Below are 15080 nucleotides of genomic sequence, written 5' to 3' on the forward strand. Positions count from 1 at the left end.
TCTTACAGTCATCATTTTACATGTTTCTAGTTACACTTTTCTACTGGGTATCTAAAACTAAAGAAGTGGTCCAAATTGTGATGTTTTTCATACACTAGAGGTGAGTATAGTCACCTCAGTGATGAACGTCATAGAATTCATGAGGAACTGCATGATGTCTTCAGTGCAAGAGTCAGGATGGGCCTATGGACCATGTGGATTCTCCAGGAAACATTAAGACTATTTCACCATTCAACAACCCTCCTTTATTGCCTGAATACGCACGTTGGCTCCTATTCTCTTGCGTCTTTCTCCTCTCCCTCATTGGGAGCTTGTATAACTCTCCAGAGTTGTAGATCCCTTAGGGTGTACTGCTACTCTATAAGGTGAAATGTTAAACTCATAATTCAAACTAGGGATATCTGGGCATTATTTTAGTATCCCTAGGTCCTTCCTATAACTCTCTTAATTTCCCATAATTACAAACGAGGGAGTATATAATTTACATAAATAATATTCTTCAAATAACACTTGATTAAACATATGAAATAATTAATGGAGACGTTACAGCATTGTTTACCCAATAGAATATTTTACTATTGCATCGATTCATAAGCAAAGTGAATAGTGGGAGATGTGTGAACTAATAACAACATTAAATGCACAACAAGGTTAACATTAAGAAATTCACACTTTATTTAGTAACAAATTGCATCTGTAATGAAATATAAGTAAAAATGCTCTGTAAAACGGGCATGGTGGACCATGCTGTGACCCTACGGATGTGAGAAGCTTTACAAGTTCAAAGTCAGGCTCCATAACTTAGTGAGGCCCTATACAACTTAGCAAAACCTATCTCTAAATAAAAAAGAAAAAAAATCTGAGGATGTGGTTTACTGATTAAGTGCCTCTAAGTTTAAGAGACTTTTAAAAATTTAAATTTTAAATTTCATATAAATTTTAAGAGACTTCTGAAATAATCAACTCTGAGTATTATTATTTCTTCAGTTGTGAAAAATGAGACTCTTTAGTAATTGTTGATTTATACTAAAATTATATCCTTTTAGGGATTCACAATTCTATACTTGTATTTCCTTATTTCTACAATATCAGTTAAAGATGTTAAGAAAATTTTCAGCAAATGTCAAAAGCAATTACTCATTTTCTACATTTAAATGTTTTTTTTTTCCACCTAGGTCCCAAATACTTCAAGGGATGGGCTATAGATAAGAAACTTACTACAATCTTTATATTTGTCAAGGTGTTTTTGTAAATATTTTGCTGTTATCTAAGGTACACACTTTGGACAAATGCTACTCCACATTTGCTACAGATATGAGGTCAGAAATTAAAAAATGTCGCAAATTTGAATACAATCTTGGACACATTCTTTGGGTTTCTATATGCTATAAATCATCCAGTGTTTTAAAAATGTTTGATCAATGGCCAAATCTTTACAAAAATTTTTCTGCAAGTTCTATCACTCGTATAAATTCTGAGGTGCTGAGTAGGGTGTGAACAACTATTGGAGACTCTGTCACCTATTTTACATTTATATGATTTCTGTGCTATCATATCTCTGGTGTGAAATAGTGATGAACTACTGTGAAATAAGGGTTGATTCATCCTTAAAGACACTGATGCAATGTTTTCATTGTAAAACTTCTCTCCAGTATAAAATCTATAAAGTTTAGTAAGATGTGATCTTCAATACTAAAAGCTTTGCCATTCTTCACATTTATAGGACTTCTCTCTAGTATGGGTTCTCTGGTGTCGAGTAAGTGATGATCGTTGATTAAAAGCTTTGCCACATTCTCTACATTTTTAGGGCTTCTCTGCAGTGTGAATTCGCTGGTGCTGAGTAAGTGATGATATGTGATTAAAACTCTTGCCACACTCTTTGCACTTGTAGGGCTTCTCTCCAGTGTGGATTCGCTGGTGATGAGTAAGTGATGATTTTTGACTGAAAGTTTTGCCACACACCGTACATTTGTAGGGCTTCTCTCCTGTGTGGATTCTCAGGTGATGAGTAAGTACTATTTTTTGATTAAAACTTTTGCCACATTCTTTACATTTGTAGGGCTTCTCTCCAGTGTGGATTCGCTGGTGCTGAGTAAGTGATGTTTTGTGACGAAAACTTTTGCCACATTCTTTACACTTGTAGGGCTTCTCTCCAGTGTGGATTCTCAGGTGCCGAGTAAGTACTATTTTTTCATTAAAACTTTTGCCACATTCTTTACATTTGTAGGGCTTCTCTCCAGTGTGGATTCTCTGGTGCTGAGTAAGTGATGATTTTTGACTTAAACTCTTGCCACACACTTTACATTTGTAGGGCTTCTCTCCAGTATGAATCCTGTTGTGCCAATTACGCTGTGAGATGCTATTAAAAGCTTTGCCACATTCTTTACATTTGTAGGGCTTCTCTCCAGTGTGGATTCGCTGGTGCTGAATAAGTGATGAATTTTTACTAAAACTCTTGCCACACACTTTACATTTGCAGGACTTCTCTCCAGTATGAATTCTGTTGTGGCAATTAAGTTGTGAGTTTCTATTAAAACTTTTGCCACATACTTTACATTTGTAGGGCTTCTCTCCAGTGTGGATTCGCTGGTGCCGAGTAAGTAATGATTTTTGATTAAAACTCTTGCCACACACGTTACATTTGTAGGGCTTTTCTCCAGTATGAATTCTGTTGTGGCGGTCAAGATTCGAATTTGTATTAAAACTTTTGCCACACACTTTACATTTGTAGGGCTTCTCTCCAGTATTATTTCTCTGGTGATTTTTAAGGCTTGGTTTTTGACTAAATGTTTTGCAAAGTTGTTTACATATGTAGGGCATCTCTTCAGTGTGTGTCCACTGGTGACAAATAAGATTGGAGCTTTTATTAGAAGTTTTGTCACATTCTTTGCATTTGCATGGCATATCTCCAGTATGAACACTGTGATGTTGAGTAAAGTTTTTGAGTGTGTTGCATTCTTCACATTTGTAGTTCTTCTCTGCAGAATAAATTTTTTGTGTTGAGTAAGAGTGGAAAATTTTTTAAAGCTTTGCCATACTTTTTACATTTACAGGTCTTCAGTATAAATCCTCTGATGCTTAACAAGTTGTAACATTTCACTAAAAGTTTTTTTTCACAGTCTTTAAATTTATAGGGTTTATCACTGTAATCGTATCTACTGTGTTTAGAAGATGTTGAGCAAGCCGATGCTCTGAGATTTTCTTTAATAGTATAGGGCTCTAATTCTCTATAAATTCTCTTGTATTGAGCCCTTTCACATACCTTACACTTGTAAGTTTTGTCTTGACTACGAATGCTTGGATGAGTAATAGTTTTTGAGCACTGAAGCAAGACTTTCCCACATTTTTCTTCTTGGTAAATTGTTTTTACAATATTACTAGGAGTTTGTCTATATTCATAATTTTTATCACCAATGTAAATATCCTGGCAATTACTCAGGGTAGAGACATGGCTAATGGTGTTACTTATAGCATTATCTATATAGTGCACTTTCCAGAAATCTATATCAGAATTGTCATTGAGCAATAGTGGGGAAATAGAAACCTTTCAACAATTCTTAATATTGTCCAATTGTTTTGTTGCAGAAAAAATGGACATTTTGTAAAGAAACTCTCAAAAGAATCACTTTTAGAAATTTGTCTTAAATATTGTCTCTGTGCAAATGTTTGATGGGAAGTTTAACTCAGTGCTACATTTATGATTGGCTAAGTTAAAACTTATGAGTGGACCAGATATCTTTTCAAATTTTCCACATTTCCTTTCAGAAGAAATATAGTCATCAAAAATGGCTGTATATATATATATATATATATATATATATATATATTTAAGAATATATATATATATATATATATCAATACTAATAGGAATACATTAAATAATTTTTCAGATATTAATTGTTTATGGTGTATTTTGGCTATAAAATTTTTATTGCAAATACAGACTACTAATTGGTTTTGTCCATTGTAATATGATATTTAAACTTTACTCTCACCTATATTTTCCCATTGTTTCCTTAGTTGTAAATAGTCAAGGTCATTCTTTCCATATCTTCTCTCTGTCTCTTTTATTCCCTTCTCGGGTAAAATTTCTCGAGGATGATGAGAATTCATGGCTGAAATAAATAAAAAATAAATAAAAAACAATTATGTTTACTTACTGTACTGGGCTGAGTATATTTTGCAAACATAGGAAACTACAGCAATTAAGGAACATCAGCAGGGGAGTGGATTATTAAATCTAAGTCCATTGTTACAGCCGAAATATATATGAATCAAAGAAAAATCTACACAGAAAAATACATTGAGAAATTTTCATATCACCTTATTGTTCACAGTATCCAAGATGCGTACATTATTGTGAAGATTAATACAGTAGAGGAAAATACATTGTGTTACACAATGCCTTTCCTCCTTCACAATATATGTTAAAAATTTACCAACTTCCTTCTGCTTCATTAAAAAAATATGAAACATGAAAATATTGGGGGACTGTTCAAAAAAGGGATTCCTGCTTACCACCAGGAAAAACACAGCTAAGTCAGCTGTAACAAAAGTTATGAATTAATCCAAAGGAATAGTAAATTATCATTTAAATGAAGTTTACTGAACTAAACCAAAACACACACACACAAAAAAAAACAGAATAAAAATTAGGCAAGAATTGTTAGTAGTAATAAGCAGAAGATGTATGTTGAAAGAATTTCTTTAGAAAATGTCTGAAAGTGTCAAGGAGGACACAGCAACATAGGAGGTTGAGCCAGAAGTATCAAAATTTCAAGGCCAGCCAAAGTAAAATGAAAAAAAAAATGAAAAGTGGCAAAGAATCCTTAAGTTTTCTTTCTAGTACTAATAAACACATCTCAGAAAATAGGAAAAATAAAACATGCAAGCAACTCAATTATCACCAAGTTGTAAAGACTCAAAGCAGGTATTCAAGTAAGGTTTTAAACTCAGGATATTGAGAGCATCCAAGAGAAAAAGATGGGTCACCTAGAAATGTGTAACTATATAATTGTGAAATCCTTAGTTGAAACTTCACAACACAGAAAGGAATTCAGGGCTATTTTAAAAAAATGAAAGAATAAAATTATCAACAAAGACATTATATTCACAGTTACTATATTTCAAAAGAGAAGGAAAATAATGACTTTAAAGATATAAAGATGCACACACTACTCATCAACACTAGCTGCTCTCCACAAGTACGAAAGGTAATCCTTCATACTACAATGTAAATGTGCCCAGCAACACAAGTCTTATGAAATTTTAAACATGTCATGGCACAAACAATTCTATTGTATTGTAATGATGGTTCACAAAATATGTAATTTTGCAATAGAATTTTAAAGAAAAAAGCATAAAAACAAAAGTGTAAATAGGCATATATATCTGTAACAATAATATAATTTTGAAAGGACACATAAATATATTCAATTTTTAAATAAAGTGAAGTCAAGTTGAAACTCATACAAAGTATGCAAAGGAGATAATTCAGTTTTAAGATTTTTTAGTTGTGAAATGCAAGATTACAAAATTCTGATCAAAACAAACCTTGGCTATCTGAATTAACTCTAAAAATTACAACTGTTGGTAGTCCGCAGGATACTCTAAATCTAAAAGCACACACATACACAGAAAGCAAGAGGATATAAGAAGGACACATAGAATAGTGACCGAACACAATCTGGGCTGTCTAAATTATTGTACCAAAACATAGTTTAAGACAGTAATAGGACAGAGAAGACGTTTTAAATTTAAAAATAACCTTTGAAAAGAGGCAAAATAGAGAAAAGGAACCTTTCCCTACGTTCTGAATTAAGAGTAAATACATTCACAACAATCATCCTACTTTCCAAATACACAATGAAAACATTGAGAGAGTTGAATGAAAACCAAGAATCACTGTCATACTAAAAGACATCAATCCCCACTTACTGAAAAGGGAAATACAGTGAAGCAAAATGGTAATTGCAAAGCATAAGACTTTGAAAATATTTCGAAAATATTGTAGACTTATAAAATCCCTGTTCTTAATCACAAATGGGATATTATGCTGGATAGACCATTTTTATGTATTAAAAAAAAGTTAATAAATATTTAAGTGATAGTTATTTTTTAACCAACATGGAATAAATATCTGAAGTCAAAAGTGGTAGGGATTTTCAAAAATCACTCAATATGTGTCAGTTGATTGAACACTCTTGGGCATGCTGTTGTTCAAGAATTGAAAGATAAAAATTAAAAGATGTTTATACTACTTAAAGTTAACTAGAGACACTCTGACACATTGCAACATCAAAACAGGTGTGTGTCACTCAGCTCACCCCCCAGACATCGGGGATTTCCCATAAAATCTCTCCTAGGCTTTCTGGGGGAGGGAGTATCAGAGTGAGCCTGCATAAAGACTAGGGGAAAAGTAGAGACACCTGACCTTCAACCCCTCCTCCCATCAGCAGCCAAAATGAAACCTGGCTAGCCAGAACTGGGGGAGGGGCAAGCAGAAAAAATCAAAGCGATAGAGTGCCCAGGATCCCAATAGCCAACAGCAGGACCCCGGAGATCCAGGCCGACTGATTCACGCGGCCTGCCCTGTGGCTACAGAAGGCATAGCGCCGCAGAGAAGCGATTAATTAGTAAGCAGGGAGAAAAGTGTCTGCGAGTCGGTGGAATCCTGCCAGCCAAGCCAGCACTGACCCCCAGGCTGAGTACGGGATTTCAGAGGGGGAAGGAAATGGTACAGTCCCATCCCCCACAACAGGAACAAAACAATAGAGTGCCGGGTTCCCAATAGTCACCCTCCACACCCAACAAAAGGAAGGCCCAGAGTACAGTTTGAACTGCCGAGAGCCATCACTCAGGGGAAATCTGGTCTAGCAGGAGAAACCAAGTCTAGCAGGAGAAACCAGGAGACTAGAGGCAAGGCCCTCGTGACTGGGCGGCTGGAAACTGCAGGCCCGCCAGCGACAGTTCACCCACTGCCTGCATAACTGGACCGTAGGAGAACGCCGCCCGCAGGCGACCAATCACCCGCCCACGGCCTGTGATACTCGGCGGCTGGAGACTGCCCGCCTGCCATGACCAGGAACTGAAACCAAACAGAGATAGTCCAGTCACACCCCCCCATTAGGACACCCCGGCAAGGAGCCTGGGGCCCGCCATAACAGAGTAGTGTCGTTACTGGAGCTCGGACGTCGGAATTCCTTCCCAGCAGAATCCATGTTAGCAGGCATAGTTTAACAACACAAAGGAGAGACATCAGAGTAATACAGAACCAAAACAAAGCTATAGAAGAGAGCAGAAACACGACAATCAAAAAGAGCTAGAAAGCAACGTGGACAACATGAGAAAACAAGGGAAAAAAGGAGTACAAACAATGCAAGACAACTTAATTCTACAGGAGGACATAGAAACATCAGAAGTAGGGATAGGGAAAGAACTCAAGACATACCTAACTCAAATGGAAAGGAATATTAGATAAGACATGAGACAGCAATTCCAAGAAATAAAAGTATATTTTGAAAATGAATTAAACAAACAAATCCAAATGGCAAAGAACAAGCTCTACCAGGAGATAGAGATCTTAAAAAACAAACAAACAATAATCCTAGAATTGCAGGAAACTATAAACTCTTTATTATGTATATTTAGTACATATTCATCAAAGCTATTTTTAAAATGTTACTGTTATCAGTACTGATTCACACTTACAATATGATAAAATGGAATACTATTCCCAGGCATGGTTGTGGATGCATATAGTACCAACAACTCAGGTGCCTGAGACAGGAGAATTGACACTTTGAGGTCACCCTTGGGAACCTTGCAAGATCTTGTCTCAAAACAACAACAACAAAAAATAATGAACTGGGGATAAATCTCAGTGGTAGAGTGTTCCTAGATTCAAATTCATTACTGCAAAAAGAAATAAGTAAATGGAATAGAATTTAGAAATAGATCCTTATATATATGGTCAATTGTTTTTCAAGGAGAATGCCAAGATGTTATAGGAAAAAATATTTTCAAATCATCTGGAACAACTATCCATATAAAACTTGGAACATGATCTCAAACACTATCTCACACTTTAGACAATTAATTTAAAATGGAAGAAAGATGCAAATATGAGAATTGGGACTTCAAGATTCTTAGCAGAAAACATGTAAAAATCTCATGACCCTGCATTGGACAATAGATTCCTAGAAAACACTATTTTTCTTTTTGGTACCAGGGATTGAATTCAGGGGAGCTTAACCACTGAGCAACATTCCCAGCCCTTCTAACAATTTTATTTAGAGGCCAATTACTAAGCCTGGCTTTGAACACGTGATCCTTCTGCCTCAGCCTCCTGAACTGCTGGGATTATAGGCATGTGCCAAAAGATACGTCTTATAATACCATATATTTGGAAAATATCTACAGTATTATAGATATGAAGTTTATGATGTGGCATAATAAAGTTTTTGAAGGATAAAGATAAATATATTTACAATTTAGTCACTATGACTTTTTAAGCTATAGACTTCATCTTGGCTTCTGTATATGCTATTTGAAACTTCACTGTCCCCCAACGGGGACTTCTGAAAAACTCCAACCACATTTATCTTGTATAAGTCAAACCTGGTCATCCATTTTTCTTAATCTATAGACTTAAATAAAATTAAAATATCTCAGGCATAAAGATTATTCCTCTGGAGCCAAATGATCCCTAGTATTGTGTTGAGTCATATTAGCTGAAGGGCTGTCAAACAAATAACATTAACTAATTACCTTCTGACTCCAAACTAACATCTGTATACTTGTTGCTTTTTCATGTAGTCATGAATATATTGTTGAGTCACAAAAAAGAGAAATCTTATAATTTTGTGGGTATATTTTTAACAAATTATGAATTATCATGAAAATGGTTCTCATTTTCACTGAACTCAGAAGTGTCAACTGAGTCAAGATTAAGCCTATTACATTCAGAAATGTGTTTGTTCTTTAATAATTATTTGTTGGTACTGAAAATTGAACTCAGGGGTGCATTACCCCTGAGCTACATCTCCAGTGCCTTTGTTCATTTTTAAATTTTATTTTTTTATTAGTGAATTTCAGTTACATGTAACATTAAGGTTTATTTTGACATGAAATCATAGCATTTTTAAATGGGGATTATTCTAATTGAGTGGTGTAATTAAAATAAATACAAAATATTAAATGGCCATCACCCCATCCAAAGTAAAGAAAATTTCCTCAACTGTTTTTATGAGTTTTATGCTTCTAGCTATTATACAAAGGCTTTTGATCCGTTTTAAAAAATTATTTTTGTATTTGATGTGAGGTACATATTCAAATATATTTTTTTATTCTTGTGGATATCTAGTCATCCCAGAGCCATTTTTGCTTTTGCTTTTACTCTTGAAAAATATAAGTCGTGTGTGTGTGTGTGTGTGTGTGTGTAATTCCTCTGAACACCAGTTACAAATTGCTGCCCATGCAGGTCAGGCAAATTGCCGCACCCAACCTGCACAGTCAGCTGAACTTAAGGTCATTCATGTGAATTTTCAGGGACACCAAATAAAACACAGACACACTTTACCTTTAACACAAGCTTCGGGACTGCTTCTCAGCTCTCGGCCTCAGGCTCCTCAAAAGGGAGGGCAAGAGAAAGTCATTAGAGGCTGGTGAGAAAGTGACCACATTCAGAAAAGAGCTTTTATTGGAGGACCCTTGTTCTTAGAAAGTTCTATTCAAAAAAGGCCAGAGGGGGAAGGGTTACAAGGGACACATAAGGGTAAGTCAAGCCTCATGGGTAACACCTACATCTGAAGACCTGCCTCTCTATCTGAGCTGGGCCAATGCCCAAGTCACCACAAATGTAGTGACTGGTCAGAGCCTCCTGCTTCAGCTCTGGAAGGCGTGGGTCATTCAGAGGGGCTTCCCACATATCCCCCCTTCTTTGAAAAAGCAGGTGATGGGTCATTATTTCGAGTCCCTAAATTCTTGTTCTGGGTACACAACATCCTCCTATTACAACACAAGAGAGAATTAGTAGCAATGAGAACAATACAAGGATATACCATGCAGACTGATTAAGAATATTTCCATGGTTAAAGCTGTTTAATTCTTTTAAGTATTTGATCAGCTAAAGAAGTACGATCTGAATAATCAATCTTATTTTTTCTATATCTTGAATCTGATGATGCAGCTCCAAAAGATCCAAGCTGTTATCATTATTCTGCCAAATATCCAACAAATGGTTTTAAACCTTCTCCCAATTCCATTAAGAAGCATTGCATTTGGCAGCAGTAACACACATATATAGCTAGCATGACATTTAAATCTTTCCTTAAATTTCAAAACGGGAAGTTCATTATTTATATTCATGACACCAGCCTCTAAGGCATTTAGCTTGGTCTCAATCCTTTCATCAACATTTATTTGATTGTGAAGAACCTTGGAAGTATTCTGAGCCAAATTATTAAGACAATTTGCATGTTGAATATTTGAGATATGGCCACCAAAGCTGTGACCATGGAAGCAATAAAAGAAACCAAGGGAACAACTCCCACTATTATGAGCCCAAGAGCACATTTAGGTCTCACTAGCTGGGTGTGTATTTGTTGTAAGACTTGAAAACCAGCATCAGCCTACCACAGCTCTGAAATATTTCCTGGTAAGAAGACAAAAGAGGGCTGATGGAGCATCATATTTCCTTTTTCTCTATTATTTCTGGTGTTACAATTAGTTAAACTACATTTACTACATGTTACAAGATATCTGTCATCTTCCCTTTTAACTTTTACATTTCCAGTAATTAAAGCATAGGAGATTGAACCCAGGCCCATAAGCCATAGCAAGAACCTTCCTTCTAGTACTTGCTGGTAAAGGTTTCTCAGTAAAATGTAAGAATTCTGAGGCAGCAATTAAGCTCTCTCCAAACATCTTTCTGAATGCCACCTTTGCTAAAGGTCAGGATATAAATAAGTATGGAGACTCCTTGCAAAACCAGCATGGAACCACCATTTGACCCAGCTATCCCTCTCCTCGGACTATACCCAGAGGACTTAAAAATAGCATACTACAGGGACACAGCAGCATCAATGTTCATAGCACCACAATTAACAATAGCTAAACCATAGAACCAACTTAGGTGTCCTTCAACAGATGAATGGATAAATAAAATGTGATTGATTATATATGTGTGTGTATATATATATATATATATATATATATATACACACATATGTATATCTATATATGTATATCTATCTATATGTATGTATGTGTATATATCTCCCCTACCAGTCGAATATTACTTAGATTTAAAGATAAATGAATCTATGGCATTCAGTGGTAATGAATGGAGTTCGAGAATATCATGCTAAGTGAAATAAGCCCCCCCCACACACACAAACACAAAGGCCAAATGTTCTCTCTGGTAAGTGGATGCTAGTTCACAATGGGGGGTGGGGAAGATAGAGACTTTAATTAGAGAGGAGTGCAGGGAGGGGAGGGGATATGGGGATATGAAAAATAGTAGAATGAAACAGACATTATATATAATATATAAATATATGGATTATAAACCACTCAACAAGGGATGGGGGAGAGAATAAAAATTCAGTGGATTAGACAAAGTTGGAACGAAGGGAAGAAAAGGGAAATGGGAGTAGAAATGACAGTAGGATTAATCAGACACAACTTTTCTGTGTTCATATATAACTACACCACCAGTGAAGGTCCACACTATGTACACCTCAAGAATGGAATGCTAACTAAAATGAGTTTCACTCCATGTATAATATGTCAAAATTTGCTCTACTGTCATGTATACCTAAAAAGAGTGAGAATTTTTGAAAGTGAAAAGGGGAAATTTGTATACAGAGAAGATTTGTGAGTTAAAAACTCTTCAATAAATGGTAATGTTATTAAGGTGAAATAAAATTATAAAAGACTACCTAGAGCCCTTCCAAAATAATAAACGATGGTATATAGAGTTGACCAAGTCAGTCTGTGCAACTATCTATTATCACAAAATTTTTGGTTTACAACTCTTTTCTATTTGTTTTACAAAGCATCACAAGAGAAATACTTACAAGTTGAGCAGAGAGGGAATACTACATAGCAGTGTTATGAATACTATTATTAGTGCTATGTGCTCTCAAATAAAGCATTCTCAATTTCTTCCCTCATGCAATAAAAAATCATGCAGTTGAAAGATACACTAGTTTCTGATTAGATAACACATGCTTGTGTTTATGACATTAAGTATGTGGGCAGCTGCTCAACTTGGCAGGTCAGATCCAATTGATAAGGAAGACACTCTCTTCACACAAGACAGTGTTTCTTTGAATAATACTATGAAAACAAGAAAAAAAGCAAAACTAACAGACACAGGCAAATGTATTGCCAGACTAGGAAAACCCCAACACTGAACCTATGTACTAGGGAGTCTGAAACAGATTTTCAGGGTCCTGACTGGGAAGTCCTGGGCAGAGAATCCTCTCTACAGGTGAGAGTCTGAAGTCTTTTTGTAACTTGTATTTAAAGTGTGGCTGAATAAATACAAGTTAAACAAAAAAAGCTTCATTCTAACAGCTTGCATGACCTAGTGATCCCATGAAGAACACTACATCCTCCCCAAAATAAGTCAGATCCCGGAGGAGGGAGGGATAGCCTTGAGATGACTAAATTGAAATTCCAATGAGTGAGCCACTGAGCCCAATGCATTGAGAAATCAGCATTCTCTAGCTGTTTCAACAAGGATATACAGACATCATGCAGGCACATGGAAAGGGAAGATCTTTAGTATTTTTTTTAGATCTCTGGTACTGAATCTTTCCTCTGGACCTTATAAAGAGCTAAAACTCTCATATGTAAAATGAAGCCATTTTGTGTGTAAAATAACATGGAGTGGAGATAAGCATGAAGCCTAGAGATTTACCTGTTGAAATAAAAACTAGTTTGAATATTATTCTCATAGTATTTATCATTATATTTCACTATTTATTTTCCGAAATAAAGTTAAATGTAATATTTATAGGTGGTGTTTTCTTGACCCAAAGGACTCACATATGAAGAGAATATTGTGTTTTTACTTTTTGAACAGGACTTGTAGATTAGAGACTAGAGGTTTATTTCAATCAAAATTGTTTCTCTCTCTCTGTGGTGTCCTGAGCTCCTGGAGCTGTAAGATCTGAAGAGGGACAGAGTTAGTTTATAGTATCTTATAATTACTGTATTGCAGAGTGGTCTCAAAAACCATGACACATGTTATCTATCATGTAATCCAACAAGTATAACAAACATTATATTGTAAGTCATTAAGTAGAACAAAAAAGGTCTATAAAATCAAAACATATAATGAAATAAAAATGTGGGGGCATAAATGCTCCTATAGTATGTCTTTATCTTTTTACAATCATCATTTTACATGTTTCTGGTTACACTTTTCTACTGGGTATCCAAGACTAAAGAGATGGTCCTATATTGGGATGTTTTTTCTACACTTGAGTTCAGTCCAGTCTCTTCAGTGATGAATGTCATGGAATTCATGAGAAACTTCATGGTTTATTCAGTTCAAGTGTCAGGATGGGCCTGTAGACCAAGTGGTTTCCACAGGAACCATTGAAACTATTTCCTCTTCAGCAACCCTCCGTTTTTACCTGAATATGCACAATGGCTAGTCTCTTGGGTCTTTCTCCTCTCCCTGATTGGGAAATTGTATAACTCTCTGGAGTTGTAGATCCCTTAGGGAGTACTGCAACTCTATACGGTGAAATGTTAAACTCATAATTCAAACTAGTGATAACTGGGCATTATTTTAGTAACCCTAGGTAATTCTTATAACTATCTTAATTTTTCCATAATTACAAATAAGAGAATAATTTACATAAATAATATTCCCCAAGTAAAACTTGATTAAACAAATGAAATAATTAATGGAGATGTTATAGCATTATTTACCCAATAGAATGTTTTACTATTGCATCGATCCACTAGCAAAGTGAATAGTGGGAGATGTGTGCCCTAATAACATCATTAAATGCATGACAAAGTTAACATTAAGAAACTCACACTTTATTTAAAAACAAATTGCATCTGTAAGGCAAATATAAGTAAAAATGATCTGTAAAACGCACATGGTGGTCCATGACTATGACCTTAGGGACTTGAGAAGCTTTGCAAGTTAAAAGCCAGGCTCCATAACTTAGTGAGGCCCTATGCAACTTAGCAAACTGTATCTCCAAAAAAAATGGAAAAAAAATCTAGGGATGTGGTTACTGATTATGTGCCCCTAAGATTATGTATAAACATAAAAACTAAAAATTTAAAATTTCTTATAAATCATAAGAGACTTCTGAAATAATCAACTCTGAGAATTGTTATTTCTCCAGTTGTGAAAAATGAGACTCTTTAGTAATTGTGGATTTATACAAAAATTATATCCTTTTAGGGATGCACTATTCTATATTTGTATTTACTTATTTCTACAATATAATTTAAAGATGTTAAGAAAATTTTCAGCAAATGTCAAAAGCCATTACCCATTTTCTACATTTAAATGATTTTTTTCCACCTAGGTCCCAAATACTTCAAGGGATGGGCTATACATAAGAAACTTACTAGAATCTTTATATTTGTCAAGGTGTTTTTGTAAATATTTGCTGATATCTAAGGTACACACTTTGGACAAATGCTATTCCACACTTGCTACAGATATGAGGTCAGAAATTTAAAAATGTCTGCAATTTGAAAACAGTCTTGGACACATTCTTTGGGTTTCTATGTGCTATAAATTCTCCAGTGTTTTTAAAATGTTTGATCAATGTCCAAAAACTTTGCAAAAATGTTCCCACATTTCCTCTCACTCATATGAATTCTGAGGTGTTGAGTAGGGTATGAACAATTGTTGGAGACTCTGTCACATATTTTACACTTGTATAATTTCTGTGCTATCATATCTCTGGTATGAAATGCTGTTGAACTACTGTGAAAAAAGGGTTGGTTCATCCTTAAAGAAACTGATGCAATGTTTTCACTTGTAAAACTTCTCTGCAGTAAAAAAATCTATAATGTTTAGTAAGATGTGACCT

The 15080-nt window shown here is 35.1% G+C and overlaps 1 protein-coding gene across 1 annotated transcript; it reads right to left on the minus strand.

The window, feature by feature from the left end:
* Positions 1-1692: 1692 nt before the first annotated feature.
* LOC144250628 (uncharacterized) lies at positions 1693-9964 on the minus strand. Its single transcript, XM_077793528.1, is given in 4 exon segments — positions 1693-2978; positions 3996-4115; positions 6975-7087; positions 9819-9964. Coding segments are annotated over 4 exon segments (1665 nt in total).
* Positions 9965-15080: the final 5116 nt, after the last annotated feature.

Source organism: Urocitellus parryii, chromosome 16 (genome assembly GCF_045843805.1).
Source record: "Urocitellus parryii isolate mUroPar1 chromosome 16, mUroPar1.hap1, whole genome shotgun sequence".
Classification (NCBI taxonomy): domain Eukaryota; kingdom Metazoa; phylum Chordata; class Mammalia; order Rodentia; family Sciuridae; genus Urocitellus; species Urocitellus parryii.